Consider the following 24,363-nt stretch of genomic DNA (forward strand, 5'->3'; position numbering starts at 1 on the left):
CTTAGCCGACCCGCACTTAACTCTATCGCACACGCACACGTATCACATCGGTGTACGTGTGTGTGTAAAGCCGATGGAAGGAGGCTGCATCGGCACCGGTGTCCGGAAGTAACTCGTGCCACGCTGCTATTACTGTAAATATACCGAGTGTGTGTTTCGTCCTCCCCTAAGCGGGTGGAACTTTACGTGACGGGCCCGCGATGAAAACTCCAGCTACATTTTAACGAATTAGAAATTAACGAACGGACTCGACTGAAAATCACCCGGGACTGGAGATGAGAAAAATTCTTAGCTAAGTAAATAATTCGAGGACGACGGTATAAAGTATGGTTTCCAAAACCTGTAGTGCGGCGTTTCGTTGAACGGAGAGAATTTTCATCACTGACATTTATAGACTGCGTGTGTGTCTTAGTTTTAATTTAATTAATTCGAAGAGAGTTGCTTTTATTGAGATGAACTTTTAAATTATCGAGTATGAATTATTTATATTAAGGGGACCAGAAAGTTATGTCGTTTCTTTTACATTGGTATACGATGCTATACAATGAGCTGATAAATGGCAAACATGTATTGACATTCGCAGAAACAACATTACTTTCTGGTCATCCCTAATAAATCTATGCAGTTGTATAATTCGCAAGGGGTACACTATCCCCGAATATTTTGTTTAGTAATGTTTTCAGCGATTGAAATTTCCCAATGTAATTTCGCACACATGTCTCTCGTGTTACATATTCAGCCCCTAATAGCACGAATTGGGTGGAGGTCTATAGGAACGGGCGAGCATCGAACGAAATTAGGATCACGATATTCGCGAATGGGCAACTCGGCCACGCTAAATAGCGACGTTAACTTATTAAATGTGCCAGTACATCGCATACGAACTGCACGTCGTAATGGAAACATGCGATTTCACGGAGACCCGAGCATTTGCTCGCGGAAGTAGAAAGCGGAAGTAGATACGCGTTTGACGACCGTTGGCCTTTTAATTAATATCTTTTGAACGCGGAAACCGAAAGGGAAGTGAAACGGTCCGGGGGCTCGGAATCATCGAAGACAAACAGAATGCATTAATAATTCGTTTAATTAATGCGGCATTTCTGGCTTCGCGGTACGTTTGTCTTGCGAGTTGAGAGGGATACGTGGAGAAAAGCGAATGAAAATATTGCGAAAGCGATCACACTTGGCAGTAATGGCGGATTCTTATGGTAATTGATAGAGTCCAGATTGAATAACTTCTCGCAAGGGATAGAAAAGCTCGTTTAGCTTACTTAGCTTTCCTGCTTCCTTGGAATTAGTTCCCAGAGGATTTATCGCAAGAGTAATTCAACTGCCCACTCCTCTCAAGTTTGAGAGCTGGTCCCAACGACCTCGACAGCCGAACTATTATTGAAAAACGAGTCATCTCGATGGCGAGAGAAACAAGGGGACGAGGGAGGATGGAAGAGCATCTAACCTTTGGAGAAACGTCAGGAAAGCGGTGCGTCAGCTCGCGTCTTGACTGGGTTTACGAGGTACCATAGCCGCGAGTGTATTTGCTCGTCGAAATCCGCAGGACGCCGGTTTACGGGTGACGTAAACGGGCTCCTACCAGCCGACCTGCTGCTCGACTCATCCTTCCGTCCTGGCCTCTGGTGGTTTATGGTCTGGTTATTCGGTTGACGCGACCCTCGCCACTTTGCAAGGTCCGTGCAAAGCGGGGAGTTTCCGAGAAACGCATAATATGGTTACCCCCGAGTCCAGAGGTCGAATCGTCGGCTGCGACCTCGTTCGAGACCGCCTAGTCAAACGGACTGGATGCCCGATCGCACTCGTTTCTTTTCCCTGAATCCGACTCTCTACTGCTGGCACAGCAATAATTGTCCTATACTCCGAAGTTCGGCGGTGACTTCGATTTCATACGTTCACCGTTTCTCATATACCCTTTAACACGTTGGTTGCCAGACTAAAGCTCGTGAAAATTTATTTTCACTATCGTCTGACTATTGAAATTTATTCTTATTGGTTCTTTAATGAAAACTCCTGTCACCTCTTTCACAGAATTAGGTCTTCCTTGTATCAGCAATTGCTGCTCGTCGAATGTTTATATCGAATAGTAATATCTAGTCTGAACAGCTCGTTAATTACCATCTCCTAATAAAATTCTCCTCGTTCGAGACAGACCCAAATCTCCACTTAAAGTTGATACGCGGTACAATATTCATTCCCTTCCAGATTACAAGAGCCATGCGCATATCTAGCGCTCGCGTTACGCTCGTCGGGACGTCTGACCCGCGCCACGGGCGCGGAACAAGGGAAGACGCACAACAAAGACTGAACCGGAATTATTATCATTCACAGGATCCCCGGGCCCGATCCAGCCTTACGTGCTCAATTTGTAAGTTCGTAAGGAGTAATGAGTACTCGCGAAAGGGGCACGTTGAATCACAGTAGCGAATGCCTCGGCGAACTTGGCGGAAGTTCGAAAGTTCCGCCTACCCTTCGTCTATTTCCTTAATGCGAAACTCTACCTCCCGTCATTGTTCGATATCTTTGCGTCCCAGGCGAAGAAACAACTCCGACTCGTCGACGCTGGTAACCAGACATCGTCGGCGAGAGATTTACGACCCCGCGCCGAACTTCGCCAGGCGCTGTTGCTTTTCCACCTGTGATACGTGTTCGAAACTCAAAGGATAAAGGGAAAAAGTAAACATCATAAATAGATGATCATCGATAAATAGAGAATAATATGAAGAGTCTTTTACTTTGATAGTTTCTCTTTCAACCCCCCAACAGAGACAGCCTACACTGCATTTCTTTCTTTAGTCACAGCACAACAAAGATACTAAACAACCAAACTAAACTGAATATTCAATCCCAATCTCATCCAATTACACTATGAATCCTAATATCATCCCGAGCAATAGCTGAGAATCCCCTCGTGTACACGCCCAGAGTTTCCTACGTGCCCCAAGCTCGTAATCGTTGATTATTTCTTTGTTCCTGTAATTTGTATAGTCGGATCCAGCCGTGTTAGGAGCGAAGTTTCAAAGTATAGCGCCACGGCAGGCTTCGAGCCGCGATTCCCCACGAGTCGTTCTCTTCGCGCTACGTCGAAGCAGAAATCGCAAACGTTTCCCAAACCTCTCTCCCCCCCTGGCGTAGCGTAGCAGCGTTTTGGAACCGTCCTGGTAACTTCTAACCACCGCGATACACATCCTAGTTCACTCGAGGGACCAAACAATTCCCCGTTATCTCTGCGAAACCGGCGCTCGAGTTTGAAGCCAGTTTCAGGCCTGGGCGAGATAAGATGTATCTAGGAAGTACCAAGAACATCGCAAGAAGAATGCAGGAATAACCGTCGACTTGCGAATCCAAACGTCTAGCCTCGAACGATAACGAAGAGGAATTAAGCGGACTGTTCCCGGTTAAGAGCCTCAAGCTTCGGGATATACAGTCGATCCCATAAGTATTCCTACCTTTTATGTCTATTGAAGACATTTGTCTAAATTGATTGATAGGTTTGATGTTTCCAAAAAAATTTTTTATTATGAATATATTGCAGGAGTCTAAGCGAAAAATAAGGTCCGAATACTTATGAGACTGGCTGTAGGTCGGAATGAGGACGCTGAGGAAACGCGACGTTTGTTCAGGCAACGGCTGGAAATGTATTTTATCCGATGCTTGACAGTAACATGACGTTTGGAGAAAGGCTCTAGAGGTCTATTTCAGCGTTAGAGGCGTTTGCTTCTGCGTCGAGGACGTGCCGGTGAGGTTTGCGGTGGGAGAGGCTAGGCTGTGCTTCGGTCTGTGTTTGACAGAGACAACGCCATTTTTGAGATCGTCTATGATCGTCTATAATCGTAACGACTAGCATTCACAAATGGGACCATATGAATACATTTTGAAATTACACTTAGAGTTCGTTACTGAGAAATGTCTACCTACACCTGGACTGAAGAAAGGGTTGTGTCTTTTCAAAGAAGAGCCCTACCTCTCTTGTAGGATACAGCTTGTCTTGTAAAAGCAGAACAAGCTCGGCTTAAAAGCAAGACACTCTACACCTTAACGACATGTTCAACAAACCCTATCAGGCTCTCTAACCTAAAACCCAAGTTACTTACAATTGCTTCTACTCCGGTTTAAAGACTCTAATTAGTTCCAATGTACCATTCCTGAATTAATTATCAGTTTGATCGCTATATATTCGTCTGATTCGACGCACAAACCAAGAAATAGCTTCGAAGAGGAAAAACAGGGTCTGGGGTGATTCAGGAAGACCCAGGATACCGGAGACTTCGACAACGATTTTGTTATCGCGAGGAACTGGCCGAGTCCAAGGACTCCTTTGAGAGACGCTAGCTCCTAGCAGGTTCGCAGGTCCCTTAACGAGCTAGAGACCAAGGAAGAAGTGACACAAAGAAAGGGCGAGGAAAACGAGTGTCGCTTAATCAACGCTCCCGTACTCGGCGAATTTTAAAGAAACGTTGCAGAACTTCCGCGAGCCTGATGGATCTCCGGTGGAATGGAAATCGCGGAGACTTTTCCGCCTCGCGGATACGGAAGACTTCGAACAGCAAAGAACGCAAAGAAATTAAATTCCTCGATTACAGGCCTGAATCCACTGACAATTCACTAAGCATTTTTCAGATGCTTGGCCGGTTGCATTTAGCTAGGGTGCCACGGGGTCGCAAAGCCCGTACTGTAGCTGTATATTCGCATGCTACAACCCCTGAGGACAATTTTTCAGATGACGAATTTCTAGTCTCGAACTCTGTGTTTCGAAATATTTTCCAAAGCGTGGAACAGACTAGGAGAGCTGGTCGATGGAGGCACCCTTTAGTGATGGGCATCAAGGCCGATCGACCTTCTCCTTGGCTCGAGGGATAAGGAGAAACCTCCCTGTATAGTCTGCGCAATCGGAAGAGGACATAGTTCGTGTGCACGGGGACGTGTCTAAGGCGCTCGACCATTTATTTGTCCGCTCGGATATCACCGGGAACTTATCACCTTCGCGGACAATATCTATCCTTCCACCTTATATCGACTGACCGATCGATTCTGGCCTGATTGCGACACCGTCTTTGTCACACGTGACGCCTCTCGACGATGGACTCTGCGAGGCTACGTTTATGTAGGTAGTGGACGTTGCTCCGAGCCAGCGAGGATATTTCGAAGTACTCGACCCACTAACTGTGTCTGTCCACTGCAAATGCCCACTTTATCACTCCGGTGACAATGTCTGGAAGGTTCCTTACCGATCTCCGCGAGGAAGCTCCTTTGAACGGCGAGTGGAAAAATATACGACGCTTTAAAAACCTAAGCGACAACGGCGATGCTCTAATCTGACACTGGAGGCGCAAATTTGCTATCGACAAGTGTTTGAGACAATGAAAAGAGTATTGGGTCATAGTTACGAACTCGAAATGCTTTTTAGCATTCTATTGCCAGGAATGCTTAATTAATTAATTTACATACAAGTTGGAAGATGTAAAGGCTTTCAAAAATGTAAAGATAATAAAGTCGTCTCTACGGACTAATCTCTGGGGTCTTCATTTCAGCGGAAAGAATAGCAAGGTGGCGATCTGGCGAAAGTCGAGGATATCGCTGCGCCGGGATAGAATCTGTCCTCACGTACGCGGGGCTCGTTTTAATACGGTTCGGGCGTACGCCGTCAGTGGTTCCTTCCCCGTGAAAGCTGGACGTCGTCCAGCCTGGAGCAGGACGTCCACTAGAGGCGGACGTGCCTAGCCGTAATTCAAGCGGATAAGAGAGAAGGTGGTACCAGGATCTCGGTCCCGGGGCTCCAAAGTCCACAAGGAGCCCCTTCCCCCCCCCTCCCCCCCCGGTACACAGAAGACGCGAATGAGAAAGCCGTGTAAAAAGGATCCCAGGGATTAAGATGACAGGGGCCGCGATGGAGCACGCGGCCGACCACGAACGTGATTCCTATCGGAGTCGATGGCGGGGTATACTTCTTGGAAGGAACCAGCAGCCACTTAACTCCTTCGAGAATCGATCCATCTCAAGGTAAACTGTATGCCGGACGTGACGTACTTCCTTCGAGCCCACTTTTCTCCGTTCCCGATCCCCCTCCCGTCCCGCACCGTCGCGAAATGAAACGATGGAAATTCAAAGTTTGATGTACCGTAGATCCAGGGGAATAAGAAGATAATATCCCGGGGTGCTCGATCGAGTCGCGAGGGAAGTTGGTCGGGGCCAGGTGTTATTTCTAATGGGTTTCGCGCGGACGACGAGGACAGGAAGGAAGGACGAAGCGATCCACTTCCTTAAATTGGATTCGTGCCGCAATCTAGGGCCCCGTACCTTGGCGCTGCGTAAATTGAGCACGAGCTGCCCCCGCGACGGATACAACGCCACCGAAACTCGGATAACTGTCGACGATAAATTTGGAAATCGACACACTTTTCACGGGCAAGCCGAATCTTCTCGTTGGATCAGAGGGATGTGGAGTTGTATTAACTCTAGAATTTCTCTTAACACTTTTTCCTCGAATAACTCGAGTGGGAGCTATCCCTCTTTGTGACCTACAGACCTCTTGCGCAACGCTCTTCATCCCTCCGATTTCAACCCTTTTCTATTCCCGCCTTAACGTCACTTTCAATTTCGCTTCGATATCCCAAGTTTCGATCTCCAACGATCCCAGGTCGCGCAATGGTACCCCTAAAGAGTGGATTCAAGTTTCCCTCCCCTCGCCCCCTATGTAATTCACAAATATCGTGCTTAATTAGAGCACCGATCCGCGCGAGCGCAACAAGAATTCCAGAAGCTGGTTTGAGTGAGGCTATCGGACGATAAGCCGACTCGTTGGATTGGGAGGGGGGGAGAGTAAATCGAAGCGAGAGGAAGAAGGGGCGGAATAGCTGCCGGCAATTATAACGTTGTACGAGGCCCGAGCAGTAAATAATGGGTTTTGGGCTTGTCCGGTATTCAGCCAGAGCGTCAATCACCCTCAATCAGTTAGCGGGCTGGCTGGCGACCTAAATCAGAGGGCACGGGAGGAGGGAGGCTAGCGAACGAGAATACGGCCGAGAGATCGAGATAAACGCGGAAGGACAGAGGGACGAACGAGGTGCTTGATATCGGAACTGGTGAGGGTCACCCGATAAAGCTCGAATGACAAAGTAGGAAAAATGGCGAGAAGACTGGTCCGGGGTGATTGTTAAGGGTTGGCGAAAAGACTACCTCGCGGGAACTGAGCTGATTCTAAGATTGATTTTGGACCTGAACACCCTTTGAGATCATACAGTCAGTCTCGTAAGTATTCGTACCCTGTATGTCTATCGAAGAAATTTTTCTAAATTAAATGACTGTTTTGATATTACCAAATAAAATGCTTCTAGAATAGAATAAAAACTACTTAGAAATATTCCATCTGAATTGAACAGAAATAGTACAATTCATGGAGAATCCCAGCTACCAAATTCTGAACTCTCTACACGTCTAACGAGCATTGAAACGAGATTTCTAATCTGTCTCGGACGTCGGTGACCCTCTTTCAGAACTCAACGACCCACGAAGGGATCGCATCTGGCGCCCCAGCCTCGAATTGGACCACGGTGGATCTCGTTGGGCGATCTCGCGCGCGTTATCATTAGGCCGAGCGTGGGTATTGAATTCGCGGCCCCGGTAGACAATCGAGAAAGTTGTCGCGTCAGGCGAGCCAAAGAGCGACCTCGATTTCACCCGTGCTCGATGCTTGTTTCGTTATCGATGACGCGGTCGCCTGCTCCGAAGATGGAAGACGTCGATGGATATTGCAGCGGGGAGCTCGACGCCTCGCTTCCGAGGCAAATATCGTCGGTTTGTTATCAACTTCGGAGGCGTTTAGCCGAATTAGTCGTGACTCGACGAAATTTCCTGCGTCGCTCGTGGAGCGCAACTCGGCGAGAGAACGAGGACGCTGTCCTTTAAATACTAAATTGCCAAGCGCGAAACGTCACCGAGAGCCATCGATGTATGCCGAAGTGGACGCCATTGGCTGGTTCAAATCTGAACATTCATTTTGAGAAATAGTAGGAAGGCTCGATCTCTAAAAATTTCTTTCTATTTTTTATAATCCGTGTGCCAATATACTCGTGATTAATAAAAGGTCTAACCGTAACAAATTTGAATTCTTATTATTTCTCAAGTAAGACGGTGAAGCTATCTTACCGAAGTACCAATAAACGTCCTAGAGAATATGCTCGCGTCATCTTTCGGCGTTGGAAACGCACAAATAGGAATTGATATTTCGCGAGCATCCGCGTAACAGTCTCGACGCGGCACGATCCCCCGTGACACTGAATCAAACCGCCTGATTCAATATGCTTTATGCTTTTTGCAATTTGCGAGTATCCTTCTGTAGTTCGACGCACGGGTGGCGTCGCTCTTGAAGAATTCAATTCGAAGCGAAACAAGCCGGATCGCGTTCCTGCCGCCTTTCGCGAAAGCTTCCGCCAGAGTCGAGCTGTTTATACCGTTCCATCCCTCCCACCCCCCCATCTCCTCGCGAGAACAGTTTTCCTGGTAGATTGCCAGAAGTTCTTTCCGCGTGCTTTTAGATACGGGATTCCTTTTCGTCGTCGAGTGATTCTCCGTACGACTCGGGTCTCGACTGACCCCTGCTTGACCATAGGTTATTCATGGCTTGCTCTGTTTTCTTCTGCCACCTAACTTTCGCTTCGAAAATATTACGAACTGGCACCTTTCCGAATAGTAGAATTTATTGCAGTAAATTTCTCTTTGAGACAAACTTTAACCTTCCAAAACTAAATGAGAAAACAGGCCATGTACATTGGCTACAACGATATAAGAATGAGCAGAAGTGGATAATTCAAAGAGTCGACGTTTATTTCTGTAATAATACAATTGCTGTTCCCGTCATTCGATTACCAGGAACGTCTGGCGCGTATCGCTCGACGCGAATACATTAAGGCCGAATTATTCGACGTAGAACAGCAGAGTGTAAAAACGTTTGTCGGGGGAGACGAGCTGGGTGGAGCTTTTAAAAGCTCTCTTTAATCCCGGAGTCTCGACTGACCCCGCTCCATCGATTTTCAACGACTTTTACGTGCTCGTTTCCGTTCTTGCCTAACAGCCTTCGGTTCGCAGCTCGATCAATCCTTGCGTAAATCCGATTGCTCGAATACACGCCGATTCGTCGGGATAATTTCGTTTCGCCCTTTGATACGGAGAAAAGTGTTGCCCCCCCCCCCCCCCCGTAACCGTCAGACTTCGATTAATTGCAAAAAAAGTTTCAATTCATTTCGAATATCATTCAACTCACCGATGCATCGATCCTTCTCTTTATGAGAGAACGATAAGGGGATAGATGTCAACCTGTTTAGAAATTCTAACATTCGAGTGATAAATTATAGCACATGCTCTAGAATCCCTTGTGTAATTTTCCGATATCTACCAAATTCTAATATACAGTCAGTAGGAATCTATGTTTATGAGAAAATTCATGAGGCAGACATGGTAGACTGTGCTGAGATGTCTGACCATTGCTCGCTGATTCTACTTACAGTCAGTCTCATAAGTATTCGTACCCTGTACGTCTATTAAAGAAGTTCGTCTAAATTAAATGATACATCGCACGTTTCCAAATCAATTTTTCATTATAAATATATACACGTGTAAAGTTTATTCATGTACATATTTAAAATGAAACATTTATTTGGAATACTTGCGAGACTGATTGTAAATAGTTCTAAACTGTGGCGCGAAGTTGAAGAGGTTAAGATCCACCGATCAATGTTGGCTCATCACCGTTGAAACCACACGCGTTCGCTTATCGTAGCGCTAAGGTCATCGTCCTGTTTCGGAGGTGTCCCTGGCGCTCAAAGAACGAATCACGGTATCAAAAGGATCTCGTTGGAAGCATCGTTGTCCGATTTATCTCCCTTTTCGATTGGAATCGTTCCCCGGTTGGTGGACGGGTGACTGATAGAAGTCAGGATCCCGTCACAAAGGCACGATTTCGTTCGAGCCCCCATTATCGATTCTCGTTGCCCGTGCGTTCGTTGGTGCACCTGTTTCGTATCCGCTGCGAACCCGCGTCGAATCTCTACCCTTGGTCCCGCCATCCTTCAGGAGCTGTTCTTCCGGAGGGGTGGGCAGCAAACGTCGTACAAGAATGAGCCAGCAGGCTGACGTTTTTACATTTGCATGTAAATAAGCCGGAATCGCGGAATCTATGGACGCTGACTTATGTACCAACCAGCCGTTCACGCGCTAATGGAGCACGTTCCATCCGTAACGAATGCAATTACTTTCTGGAGATCCTGAAGATACCGGAGCCAACGGATTTCTTAGGAGCCCGTGACGAATGTATTTGGGAGAGGAAGTAAGTACTGATATCTGGGGACCTTGTTTTCCAATTGTCAATAAGATGGAAAGTAGGAAAAATTATTTGGTAAAATGAAACCTATAATTAAATTTAACAAAATGTCTATAATGAACACAGAGGGTACGAATATATGTGAGACCGACTGTAATTAAGAATCATGCATCGGAGGGTTAACGGTCGTCGATCACAGTCTCGAGAGTTCGCGGCGACCGGTTCAGGCCAAAGAGGTTGCATTTGCAGCGAAGACGCGTAGCTGCAGCTGGCTTCGGCCTCGATTAAAGGGACCGAGGCGTAATTCGGGAGGAACGGAGGACAGGAGGCGATAACAGAGACGCTAAATTCGAGGATGCGACGCCTTGACGTGTGCCATCGAGCGTTTACGTCCAGTATTATCGCATTACTCGCGACGTGTCCTCGCGAGGCGTCGACGACCATCTTCCTTCTCCCCCAGTCTCCAAGAAAATCGAAAATTTTTCGTGGCAAGCGTGCTCGTTCCAGCGGAAAGCTACGAGGAACGAGGGAAAGGACTACGAGTGCAACGACAATACCAGGAAAGTTGTCGAGTTTGCCTGGAGCTCGATTAAAGGGCCCTTGTAGGTACGGTCGAAGGGAGCCTAGAAGCGTGATAACAGAGACGTTTGACCATGCCCCGGTTCGTCGTCGATCGATGCGCAGCCGAATGCCTTCACGCTCCGTCGGCTGCGTTACGTAAATTGTTGTAATTACGCGCGTGCGTAGCTTCCACCTTCACCGCGACCTTATTACGCTCTCGCCGACGAATTTACGCTCAAAGAGCGTTGTTTTGGTGCGGTGGAAGTTCGTGCGCCCTTCTCGTGTTATGAATACAACGTTTATTCGTTAAGAACCGCCACTGAGCTCCCGACGAAATATCGTTGTTCTTGTAACCAATCCTCTGGCAAGAATACAGCGGAGGTTTAAATTTGCGAGTCAAAATGAAATTTTTATGTAACGTGTCAGCGGTTTATCTTCCATTCTATAATACTTTGCCCATCTCTGTGCGATTTCTCGGCGAGCCGCGAAGTTAGCGTTGACGAGCCCCGGTGAAAAGGGTTGATTTAAAATTCGCGACTCGTAGCATTACGGAACGGTAAAATTCTCGCGAGGGCGGGGATACTACGACGTACGTGGACGTAACTCCGTCGAGTGGATTGGAGGAACACAATTTAAGCGAATTGGTCCGCGCAATCTTCCTCCGCCCGCATGTAAATAGGTTTTAATATACTGACACGTCGTGCTTGTATACCAACGCTCCGTTCCCACCGAGTAATTTCGAGCGTTTAACCTCCGAGAGGGTTTGAATCGTTGAAAGGGTTCTCCTGCCTGGCAAAGGGAACGAGAGGTAGCCCGACGAGGGGAGCCGTGAAATTTAAAGTCTTCGGAAAACAACGCACAGGCGCTGGGGTTATTTGCGTCAATCAAACGGCTCACTCGCGTTTAACAAGACGGGAACCCTTAAAAACACTTAATTACGGATTCGAGAAATTACCCAGAGCGCGCATGCTTCTAGGAAAATTTCGATACGCGCTGTATATTTTTATATTTTCTGTCGAAAATGATAAATTAACTTCAATTTCCTTTTGTATACAAGCTTCTTTGAAATGCTACCGCCAAAGCTTCCAAGAGTGGAGGCTTTCAATGGAGAACGTAGAGACCGGATCAAAACTAACACAGAAGTCTCGATGGTATATTTCGAAACGATCCGCATTAGCGTTCAGGTGAAGCTAAACGAAACTGAATAAAAATGAAATTGAAGACTCCCTCGTCAGACTTTCTCAACGATCGCTTTTGAGGCGCTCTTCGTATTGCTCGCGGTTCGATAATGCTTGTCCTTAGAAGCGGCCCAGGTCTGATAATTTCGAGTCGATAACGAAATTCAATATTTCCTCGGTAATGGCCGAGCTGGGTGGCGATGGTAATGCGGTGCAATTCGCCCGCTTGTGGCCCGTGTTAATATTTAGGGTTACTGCCCGCGAGCACGCCAACGGAGTGCATCACGCACTCCCGTGCAACTCTTGCCCGACCCTCTTTCGCTGCTTACCGCATCGTAGCTTTTTCGTGCTTTCAGCTGCGCCCGAAATTATTCACACTCGCGACGATACGATAGATCTGCTCTGATTAAAAAGCGCGAATTTAAATCCCCTTGGGACATCCCGCAAACCAGTATCCAAAGGAACCCCCATTAAAAATGCAGAGCTCTGCGCTGGAAATATCCGGGCTAGGATACTTTTATTACAGCCGTTTTGACCGAAGTTGTTTGAAAATTTATTTGATTTTAAGTGACTTTTCTAGGAAATCACTAGGTTTCGTTTCTTGCCGATTTAACAAGCACGAATACAATCTTCGATAAAGAAGGATGATTGTACGCAGAGTTCCGAAGAAGCGAGACACTTTAAGGATCAATCTTCGAAGAGAAGACAGTCTTTCAAGAATTCCTAAGACAAAGGACCATCCAGGGCCTGTGCAACAATTACTAAGGAATTCGAATATATGTATATTCGACGAACCTGTCGAAAACCACGGTCTAGTTAATATATCACTTTTTTCGCTAGCGCTGGCCCGGTACGTCACGGAGCTTTGTTTTCACGGCTAAACATTGTTATGCAGATGGGACCAGACGGCATTGTTGTTCGAGTAGACCTCCGCGCGCAGCCATGAAGCTATTCTCATGATAATTTTCGAGGATTATTTTTCGTAATTTCTCATGGAATACGTTGAACATCCCTTTCGCCGGTTTCTACGGTCGGTTTAAAAAACGAGAACCCCTCCGTCCTCTCCCCCGTCGCTACGGAACGTCCGCGGTCGCACTTTTATATCTCTGCTCGCTCCGCTCGTTTAATTTATTTCGTACAAACTGCCTTATGTTCATTAGCAATGCGGATGAAATCCGTAGATGACGCGAATTAATGCAATATGCTCCAACGCAAGCCTCGGCATTGGTAGATTAATATTCGCAAAACCTACGAAATCGAAATCTGCAATGGAATATGCAACTTTATAGGTTCGAAGCTGAAGAACGATAAGAGAAATTCTGGTATAGAATAAAATAGAGAGTGTAAGAAAGCCGAATAAAGATTCCAGACAACAACGTTAAAACAAACCCATACAAGGAATGTTTCGTCTATCTTGAATGAGATCCTTTATTCTCCTCAATATCCCATCGACTGTCGCGAGCTTCAGGGTGCATTGGGTCCGATCAATTTTTTACGAGTTCCTCCGTAGTCTCGAAGAGCGCGACATCGACGCCTCGACCCTTTGAAAATTACACTCGCAGAAGAAAACAGCCGACTCGGGACCAAAGGCGAGCCATTGTCTACGAGCATTCCGACGCGCGAAATGCGATACTGCGATAACAGAGGGTGAGTAAGGGGTCGACGACTGTGTGTCGAAAGTTTCCCTCTGCGTGACAATCGGGCGTACCTTATCGGCATGCGCTCATCAAAAGCCATCCCCATATTTCCCAGAGTGTCGTTGAGCTTTCCGTCTCCCGCGCTCGCATCCAGGACAAGAAGACGGTTCTTCATGTAATGGAACACTCGCGACGCGAGAGAGACTCCAGAAATTTCTCGGAGTACGCGAGTACGCGCGCAGCCTGTGTGCTTCGCCAAACTCCGTGTATTGTTATTTCTCTCTGTCAGCGTCAGCAGCTACGCGCACGTATACCCACATCCGGCCGCGGCACCGCCGTTTGCGTGCTCGCGTCGACCATGCTCCGATACGTTCGTCGAACGCGAAACTTCGACGACAGATCCCGACCGAGCGTCTTAATTACGTGTTTAAGAGTGAACGCCGAGCTATAATTGTACGACGCGTGCTCGCCTACCGAAGAACGAGTTAGGGCTGCTGTTTCATCGAAAAAGTATACAGTCGGTGTAAACAGCATTCTCGATGAAATTGTATTCTCGATCAGCTAAGGAGGTCCCAAGCACGCCTGTCCATCGATTTATCTGCAGGAAAGTGACATCGGAGTTCGGAGAGCAGTGATGCGGATCAACCCGGGGTGCACTCGGCACTAGTACGTCACGATAGCGTCAGCCGCAACTACGTGTCCCGTCCCGATACGTCTGACTGCATGTCGTTATTTCTACTGAAATCCGTCGCGCCACCCCGTGGACCAGCTACACGCGCGGCATACACGCACGCTGCCCTCCACACCCCCGAAAATATTCACCGAAACCAACTTCCATTTCGACGAGACTCATTGTCGCCGACAGCACGGACGTGAAAACAAATAGCAATCGTTGGAATACGCGTTAACGTATACAAACGCCCCCGTGTCGCTCCTGCCTCCACGAAATCCTCTGTCGGTGGACTCGAGAGAGAGGGTCTTGTTTCGATTAGGGACTCCTTTTTGGACTCGGAAATTCTAGTACGTGAACGGTTGTAGTCCCTTGTATACAGTCAGTCCCATAAACATTCGTACCCTCTATGTCTATTGAAGATCTAAAGTCAGTTCCCTACTCGAGTGGACGAACTAGGCGAATAATGGGAGTGCGTAATTGAAAATATTGAACGTCCCCCGGGTTAATAGTGCGCGGTATTGCTTCATAACAATGGAGCGTATTACGAGCACGATTACGAGCACAAAAATCGAGCGGGGGAGATTTAAGCTCGCCGATAAGGCGGAACGGCACCGAATCGGGTTAAACTTCCGACGTGGAAAGTTCGACGTTAATGCGACACGACGTGGCAGCCTGTCGCGGCGGAGAACGAATTCGCGCCTGTTATAGAGGCACCGTATCCTCTATAAGCGCAGCTTTGCGCGACGTAAAACGCTTCAGACACCGAACGAGCGTTTCACGGGCCTCGAATTAATTTTAGTGCCAATGCGTCCCGGGGTCGCTGCTGCTTTTCATATCGTCCCGAACTTCTCGTTCGACTGTTGGATTAAAAAGCGATCGTAAAAGACGCGCTCGCAGCTGCGCCGCGTTTTCGAGTTAAACCTACGAATACCCTATGTTAATTCCAGAAAGAATTGCAACCCCCGCCATTAAACCTGCGTTCGAAATTAGCTCAGTTTGGCAGTGAAAGAGTATAATTTCAGGATGACAGTGCGTCAGGTTGTACGCGAAACGCGCGGTTGAAGAGAGACGAAATCGGCCAAAGCGTGTCAGTTTCCGCGGTTTTACTCGGCGGTCCCGTGCGCAACAAGCGCGTAGCCGACGACGATAGCGACGCAACAGGGATGACGAGCGTGTACGCACCCATATTCCGTTGTTATTTTACCCGTAGCACGCGGACCGTTTATCATTTTTGCGCGGTCGAGTTTGAGGATAAAAAATGAAAGCGCGACGCTGAAGCGGATGAAAACCGTGCGCCGCGCGGCTAACGGACTGGAAATCACTCGCGGAATTTTTAATCGTCTGGCTATGATCATTTTTGCATTTTTTAACGGATCGTAGAAAGAGATTCAGCCTCGATTCTCGTAGGAGGATTTTATTTTAGTTGGTCAAGAAATAGTGGAGACAAAATGTGAATATAATAAATCCAATATGATACTTCTTCTCGTCATTTCTAGAAGAACAAGACACTCGTAAAAAACGGTAGAATATTGAGAGAGAAATGTACGTTATACGGTAATATAAATCGGAGCACATTCTGCTCAACCGCTATGTTCGACATCATACTACAAATCACGCTAGACGTTCTTATTAATCGAATAAATTCACCTATAAAAGTGAACCGTTATTCCGTTTTCCATTCGTCCCTGATTTTCTCGGCAAAAGGAAACATATTCGTGGCTTTTCCGCGGGTCCAGGGCGAAATGGAAAAAAACTCCGTTCGCGAAACGAGAACAAGCACGATCACGAACGCGAACACGGAATAAAGACACCGCCCGGGTAGAAAAGAAAACGCTCACGTTTCCCCGGATGAACGTAATAAATTTATAAACCTCGAAGATGTCCCGACGAACTGAGCCAGAAGAGCGCAGCCCGACGAGAACGTCGCGAAATTAGCGTGGCCATAAATAAACAGATATAGAATATTCTTGAGGGAAACGTGAACGGAGTAAATGGTGGATGGTCTCCATTTATTTCGCTGCTATTTATCCTTTGCCCGGAGGACATGCATCATTTTTACGAGGAGAACGCGAACCGTCGGGGAACCGCGGAGAACCGAGCAAAAAGGAGAACCGCGACGGTAAAGCTTGCGGGGTGGAAAGCAACGTAAATGGAGCAAAATACTACAAAAAAAAGGGGGGGGGGAGAGAAAATAGAGCAGAAAGTAAAACAAACGAGGAAAAACAAACGACAGTAAAAGAGGGGAGGAAAAAAAGATCCCCACGCGTTTCTTGTAATTACGCAACGCAGCATGCAAAATGGATCGCGTTTCGCTGGTGAAATTGCCGCGGTGCGCCCTTCTCGAGTCGAATGGTTGTAATTGACAGCGAGACGGACTTCGCGGTAAAAACTTCCCGTTCGAACTTCGTCTTTCTTCGTGCAACCGTGTGGAGAGGGGAGAGGATGGAAAAGTTCGCCCGGAGAAAAATGAAAATAACAAAAATGGTTTCGTTTAAAACGAACAACGAATTAAGAATCTTGTCGAGGCCCTCGGGGTGCTAACCGACCGATTGATAACTTTGTTACCGCGGACGTTCGTTATCGGTCTTGGTTCCCAAGGAAACCCCCGTCCGCTGCAAAGTAGCCGCTGGAACTTAATTAACAAGAAAAACCTCGCGGTAAAACGAAGTCGTAAAAACGAACACGAGTCTTGGTTATATTTATGCCGTCGCTATTTACCCTTTGCCCGGAGGACGTGTATCATTTTTACGAGGAAAAGGGCCGAGGTAAGGGCGGATGGCGTGTAACCGGCGAAGAAAGTAGCCGAGCTCGAGGGAGAGGGATGAGAGAGGCCAAGTGGATCGAGCACAGGGTCGAAGGAAAAGGTCGCGGAGGTGGTGGAGCGAAAATGGGGCGAAATATTGGAAAGAGGGCTGCGCGGCGAGATAAAACGTTTCATAAAACAGACATCGATTTCGTATTACTCGACGTGGATCGAGCAGCTGAAAAGATCCTCCGATGACGCACCCGGGTGCTTGCCGACGGGGGTTTAGCTGGAAATTAACAGAGACGAATACGTCGGCATTTGGGGCACTTTATTAGATGAGATGGAGAAAATACGTGTTCGAGACATTCGTTCAGAATTTCATTGTTGAAATTCATTCGAAATTAGACGATGAATGTAGACTGGTACAAACACTTTGAACTTCTTACTTTGTTATAAAATGAAGAGGACGAGTTTACTGAACTCTTTTATGAAGAATTTACTTGCCTATAGAATCTATTTAAAGTATCTCTATCGATTCGTACACCTGTCGAATTAATGTCAGTAAAACCGAGGAACCTCCACTTCTCAAATTAAGTAGAGTAGGTCTATATCTGATCCGACGATCATCATAACCTTCTCCCGTCTATCGTCGGCGTTCAAGTCGTTGGGAATGCTCCGAGGTGGAAAGAAAAAATGGAGTAGACGACGGAGCGTTACCTCGTTCGCTCGTCGAGAAACTCCAGAAAGAGGAATAACTCGACGAGTGGAAATCGATTTTTCGCGAGGCCGCGCGAGTTTTTATATTTATAACGCGTGAACGTACGCACGTTCCACGCGGTTTCGCGGACATGGCGCGAGAAATCCGACTACCGAAGATTTATCGGCTGCTCGACGCTGGCTAAAATAATAATACGCGTGAAAAACGCGCGACACTCCATTAAAATACTCCGCCGGGTCCGTCCTTTGCGTCTGCTTCAGGTATCGATTTGGCCCGTCATACTGGTATCAGGAGAGATATCGTACAAAGTGCTCTTTCAAATGCGTCGAGTAATAGCTCCCTGTTAGTAGTTCGGCTGATTCATTGTTTAGAATATTACCTCTCGGAGAAATTGATTTATCGAACTCGTAATTTATTTGGCTACGGGAAGGAGACCTTATTTATTGCAATAATTTTCCTGGAGGCTCGCTTGGTGAAGCCTTGGAAAATGCAAATATAATATTTCTCTTCTAGTAAATGAATTGTTGGTTCATTCAGAAAATTTCTACGAAGAATTAAAAAAAAAAAAAAAAAAAAAATAAATTCGAGCTAATGGTCATCTCTGCCCAAAAGGATTTATTATTTATCACGTCCTATCCCTTCAAAACTGTGACTGTTTTCTGTTCTTGGAAAGTGTTGCGCATGTTCGATAAATCTATCTGTCTATTCATTTCCAAGGGTTCCATAGAATCAATGTTATTTCAAATAACACCGATCGCGACGAGCACACCGTAGCAATTCTACAATCGCTTGTCTTCCATTCTACGTTTTAACGATCGCCGTGGCCGACTGCCGCTACAGACAAGACGGAACGGCAACTGAATTCACTGGAAAGTTCGAGAAAGTTCCGTGGAACCGTTGCCGCCAATTAATGAACCCCCGGCTAGGATTGAATTCCAACGATTTAACGTCGATGTTTTGTAATTTCGTGTTTTCCACAACGAAAGCAGCTTTGCCCGCGAAACTTCCACCGGCCGCGAGTTGGCAAACTTTTTAATTTCTCGCGACTAGCGTTTCCAATCGTTACAAAGAAGCAAGTTTTCTGCAACCCTTATCGCGAGCCAAAGAACGTATCCATCGTGTATCGTTAACTATGTTCATTGAAGCGCCTATCAAATATGGCGAAAATAAAATATAAAAAAACGCGGATAAAACGTCACGTGTTGCATTAAGAAACTGGACTGAGACTAACGGGAAGAATATTTTTTTTCCCTGAAAGAGAAAGTATTCAGAACACCGGAGTTTAATTTTATGGGATCGTCAAAACGACAACGTGATAAATACGAAGAATCGCAAGACCAAGTAATTACGGCTGGCGCATTATATGGCACCGGGGCTAATGCTACATAATTATGGCGCATTAAACCTTCGTTCCATAACAGTATTTCACTTGACGATTTTTTTTCCTCCTTTTTCTTCATCCACTTCGTTTTTTATCGCCCACCATAACACGGGCACCGATCCAGACGTTTTTAGCGCCGGGCGTTCGTTAATGAATATCACAGGGTTGAATTTTCCTCGAGCCGCGGTTTAACGTCGCTTCCACGCAAGTATTCGAAACTTTCGTTGAATTCGCAAAACCAAGCATACCGAACGGCTACTAGCGTAATTGCGGGATCTCTGATGAAACAGATGAAATACGTGGATGAAATATGATAAATAGTTGCGGGATTTTTGCCACAAACGGAACCGTGGCTGGAATACTTCCGTTCATTATTTCATTTCGATCGTGTCCTTTCATTCGAGGCTGTTATTATAACTTCTATGGACCCATGCTTTGCGATGCACGCGAAGTTAACATTATTTCTTTTCCGTGTTCTGTCTTAAATAATTGACTTTTCACGGTATATGTAATGATACTTACAGAACAATCAGTGGCCGAACAGACTTCGAATTTCCTTTAAATTGCTAATTAAGACACACGATAAAGGATTTGTTACCCGTGGAAAATTAAGATCGTAAATTACCGAGAGCGAATTATCGATGAGACGGCGTTTCACAGAGAAAACGGAGGAACACGGGCGATTTTTAGCCACGTCTTAATCCCCTTCGCGATACACGACGACCCGTGTTCATCAATCTCCGCCATTTCACCCGGCCCATTACATCGTCTTTCATCCTGGATCATTTATTTCGAGATCTACTTCCGCCTTGGTCGTACCACTGTCGACCGGGAAGGCACACTACGCTGGAAATCTTTGTCAAACTAGGCTCGATAAAAATAACCGTTTTAATAGGACGACTTATCGCTTAAAATAAAACCAAATACGATTAGTGGTATAGGTCAACGGGACTTATTAAAGATTTGATCTCGACGCTTCGAGTTATAAGCTCTGACCCTTTCGAAAGACAACCAAGATGAATTCGAAATTTCTGGCACAAGTTCTGTGTGGAGGAATAAATAAAAAAAATGTAGAACGAAACTTTTCCGTACGAGGTGTAGATTACGAGAAAAAAATATTCCGAAAATTCGGGTTGTAGTAAATACGACTGGGCTGGCGCGTTTAACCATTGTTGGCTATTTCTACTTTGGAGAGAAGTGGATCTCATAATAAAGTGATTCTTTCATAAAATTCCATGAAATTATTCTGACCTACATTCGGATCTTGCAAACACTAAAACATATTATAAAACCTTGATATCATGTAACCGATGCTTCGTGCAATATTTCTTTTTGCATCATCGCGTTTCACTCCGGCGCGTTCCAACTGTTATTTTCGCGGTGATAACGGACAGTTTTTCTTCAAATGGCGAACCGGAGGTGTCCGTGCGCAAAATATCGGATAATGGGGGCCACGATTTAATTGTGTTATCTCTGGCCGGCCGGGCGTTGCAGGCCCCAGTTCAGAGGATAATTATTCCATCGATACGAAATAATTATATTCTCTGGTAAACGAGGTAGCAACGGCTTGGCGAGCGCCGGGGCTCGACGAATCCGCAACGAAAGAGACTTTTCAACTCCGCCCGTGTTCCCTCTGTGCCGTGCACTCCATTGCAATGAAACCTCCGCGCGTTCCGCTCGAATTTCATTGGCCGGAAATTGCGATCGTTTCCTACATACATATCGAATACCGCGGCTCGTTCCGCGAATTCTTGGGATTCCCTAGTGCGAGTCGGGAGCGAGCGTCCCAACCGAGAAAAAACAAGGACCGATTCGGGACCAGGGAAGGGCGAGAATCGGGAACGACAAAGACAAAGCCTGGGCAAGAAGTTTCCACGGAAGTACCGGGGAATGCGAGCAATGGTATCGAGTATCTCTTTTGCGCTCTCCTCGAGACCGCTTCTCATCAAACGCGCCCTTCCATGCCAGAAAAAGTGGGATGCAGCGGAACTCCGCGAATGATTAAATGGTAAAGTTTTTTGAGAAGGGAGGGGGTCCCTCTTCATATTTTTATCAGCCGAGGACTCCTCGCGTTCGAATCAAATTAGTCTATCCTTTCCTCCTACATTTTTGAATGCGTTCATTAAAGAAAAATCTGGACATAGTATTTATTTCAGGCGATCAAATTATGCGTCTGTTTTTTGTCCATTAATTTAATACAGCGAAATTATCGAAGTGTCCTGATTCTAACGGCCCCGTCCCGTTATGAAGAGTTTCCCTCGTCTATAAATAAATAAATTTCCAATGGAGCGTTTCGCCAGCGAATCGATCGACGACGCGTAATAACGTTCATCGCATTTCCGAGGATTGAAACTATCGGCGTATTTGCCAAGCTCTGGTAACTGGCAAATTACATTTATATTACGTTAACCAGTTACGGATCGACCTTTCGATAAATCCCAATTGTCGTTTCCTGGCTAGCGAGGAGAGCCCGGCACCCATTGTTCCCGACGACGACAATTACAGCCGGTAAACAAGCGTCACTGGCCTCTTTATTGACCCGGGGCTATTTTTTTTTCGTCTGTTGCAGGATCGATGCCCGAGAGAAGCCGGTGACCAAAGCGCAACACTCGTCGGACTCAGGCGTATTCGGCCCCCGCGCGTACTTCCGGACCGCGTTTCCCAGCCCCGCGGTTCTCGTCATCGAGGACATCAAGAGGCACGACGCGGCCACCTACAGGTGCAGGGTCGACTTCAGGAAGGGCCAGACGCGCAGCTTTCGATACAACCTCACGGTTATAGGTGAGTCGAAAAAGAAAAACAATGTACCCAAACAAACGTAACCCAATAGAAATCTCTATACTGAGTTGCATAATAGACCACCATGGGATATCAAACAAAACAAAGACCACCAAACACATCCGTCTACACTAGATTTTACTAGAAAACCCCCGACCATGAGAATAATAAAACTTCATGATATTCCGACGAACCTCTTTTGATATACAAAACAAAACAGAAATCAACAAACACCTAACCCAGACCTACACACCAAAAGTTTTCATGATTTTCCTCGAAGCATCGAGGTATGCAAGGAATGCGAGTCGAGTTTCGACCGACAGCAAGGGTTCCACCACTCTGTTATTCAATAACAGCCAGGAAAGTAATAAGCGGCGAGCGCCGGAAGAGTTTAATCAAGATCAAAGCAACGCCTTTACGAGCCCCTGAAAAGCGCGTCGTAATTTCTGGTGTCAAACAAATTTAGCGGCTCCCTGAAAAGGACCCTCGAACGGCGTATTAGCCTCTTCGAAAGCCGAGGTGGATGAGCGTCGCGTTGAAAAAAAAAAAATCGATGAACGGACGTGCGCCCCGAGGTACCCGTTTGTTTCTTTGCTTTCTGAAAGAGCAAACGTTCCTCGTAGAACGATTTCGATGAATGCTGGTACCGAGGAAGGAAGTTCGATTTCAATCTGTCTGGTCGACCTAAAATCCTCAAGGTGCGCAAGAATGACACATGCTAAAATGAGGAGTGAGCCAGTTTAGCGGCTTCAATGTTAGTTCCCTGTCTGTTCTGATATCTCACGGGCCAGTATGCTTTTTATTTTGTTAGTCGAGTCAAGTGGCGCCATTCGAAAGCAGGTGTTCTCCCAAACAAGTGTCCTCGTCGCACCCAATAATCCCCGCACATGGAAACCCTGCCTCGGGCCAGACACTTTCGTAAGGATTGGGTGAAAGGTTGATCGGAGTGGGACAGGGCTGCAGCCAACGCGTTAGCATCCTTCGGTTCGTCGAGCCATTCCCGCATTTCCATGGCACGGATGGGCAAACACACGCTCAACTTGCCAGACTCGCGTAGTCGTCGGGTCGACGTCACTCCCGACGTCGAGCGAAAAGTGCAGTTCTCAGCGGGCGCTAAGTCTGATCAAACAAATGGCGACTGTTGAAAAATGCATGAGGCAATCGAAGACGCGCGCGAACCCTGCCTCGGTCGTTGTTCCTTTGCTCTGGTCCGTCGACGCCCGCCACGTGGACGTTCCGACGTCGGGCATGCTGTTTACGCTTTTTCGCTTAATCCTTGGAACGTGATCGCGAGTTAAAGACTTCTCGAGGAGCGGGAACTCTCGGCAACCCTCTCGAGACGGGTTCAACGTTTCGCGTTTCTGAACCACGGTCGATGGAATCTCCTGGGGGCTAAGTAAGCGTTGTTTAGGGATGATTTTATACATTCAAATGGAGTATAGACGCTCTTGATCCCCTTAATTACGTACAATTTTAAAAAAGGCCATTTTCTTGATGCAAAGCAATGTATACCCCTATGCTTCCTGTAAAAATTAGACGAATGGAGTCCTTGGAAGATGAAGACTAAGTATCAGAGAACCTCCTCATTCCATATCCTTCCATCCAACATCACTAATTCTAGCACACGAATACACCACGCATACATCGACGATGCCAGAGAATTTGTTTGCCGTTAATCGAATAAATAAATAATCCTGCGAGTGAGTTCCGTGGATGAAGTGGCGGGGTCGAGTTGCTGCAGTCGATCATAAAGTCCACGAGGTACGTCGGGTGTAACTTTCATGGGTGCTCTTCAAAGCAGTCGGTGCCGCGGAGTACGTTCGAATCACCTCGGGATATCCCGTATAGCTCGCGGCAGGAATATAACCTGGAAAATCCTGGCTACGATCCTTCGATACCGGAATCCATCTTCGGGCGGCAATCCCGCACCTTCTTTCGCTCCTAACCCATCGGTTCGAGGTTAGAGGGCGAGCAGAAGCGGAGGAAAGAGACGACGAATGAAAGGAAGCGCCCGCCGAAGGGAGGGGAAGGGATAACGACGGAAAGAGGCAGGAAAAGGTAGAAGCACAGAGGGTGAGAACGGCATAAATGTCGCAGTGCAGGTTCCAGGAAGAGCTCCGGGCTAACGTGGAATTGCTCGATCTTTATCTCTTCGGTTTTCCCATGGAGTCGATGCGCACGCGTTCGGTGTACGCGCGAATTTCGCGAATTCTCCTATCGCTGGAGTCTTCGAGGTAATAAGCCACGCCGGAAAACGAATGGGCCACGATATCGGTAGTTTCGTTCCGTCGTCGTTAGATTTCCTTCTTCAAACTCCACTCGGTTTCGGGTGAAACGATATCTCGATCCGAAGAAACTGTTTAGACC

The 24,363-nt window shown here is 46.8% G+C and overlaps 1 protein-coding gene across 5 annotated transcripts in view; it reads left to right on the forward strand.

The window, feature by feature from the left end:
* LOC128879873 (nephrin-like) overlaps window positions 1-24,363 on the forward strand; it is a 347,536-nt gene that overhangs the window by 221,689 nt on the left and 101,484 nt on the right. For all 5 annotated transcript variants that reach the window (XM_054129420.1, XM_054129422.1, XM_054129421.1 and 2 more), the window contains one exon: window positions 21,788-21,999. In XM_054129420.1, the coding sequence (XP_053985395.1) occupies window positions 21,788-21,999 (212 nt within the window). The remainder of the gene's footprint in view (window positions 1-21,787; window positions 22,000-24,363) is intronic.

This window comes from Hylaeus volcanicus, chromosome 7 (assembly GCF_026283585.1).
Source record: "Hylaeus volcanicus isolate JK05 chromosome 7, UHH_iyHylVolc1.0_haploid, whole genome shotgun sequence".
Classification (NCBI taxonomy): Eukaryota; Metazoa; Arthropoda; class Insecta; order Hymenoptera; family Colletidae; genus Hylaeus; species Hylaeus volcanicus.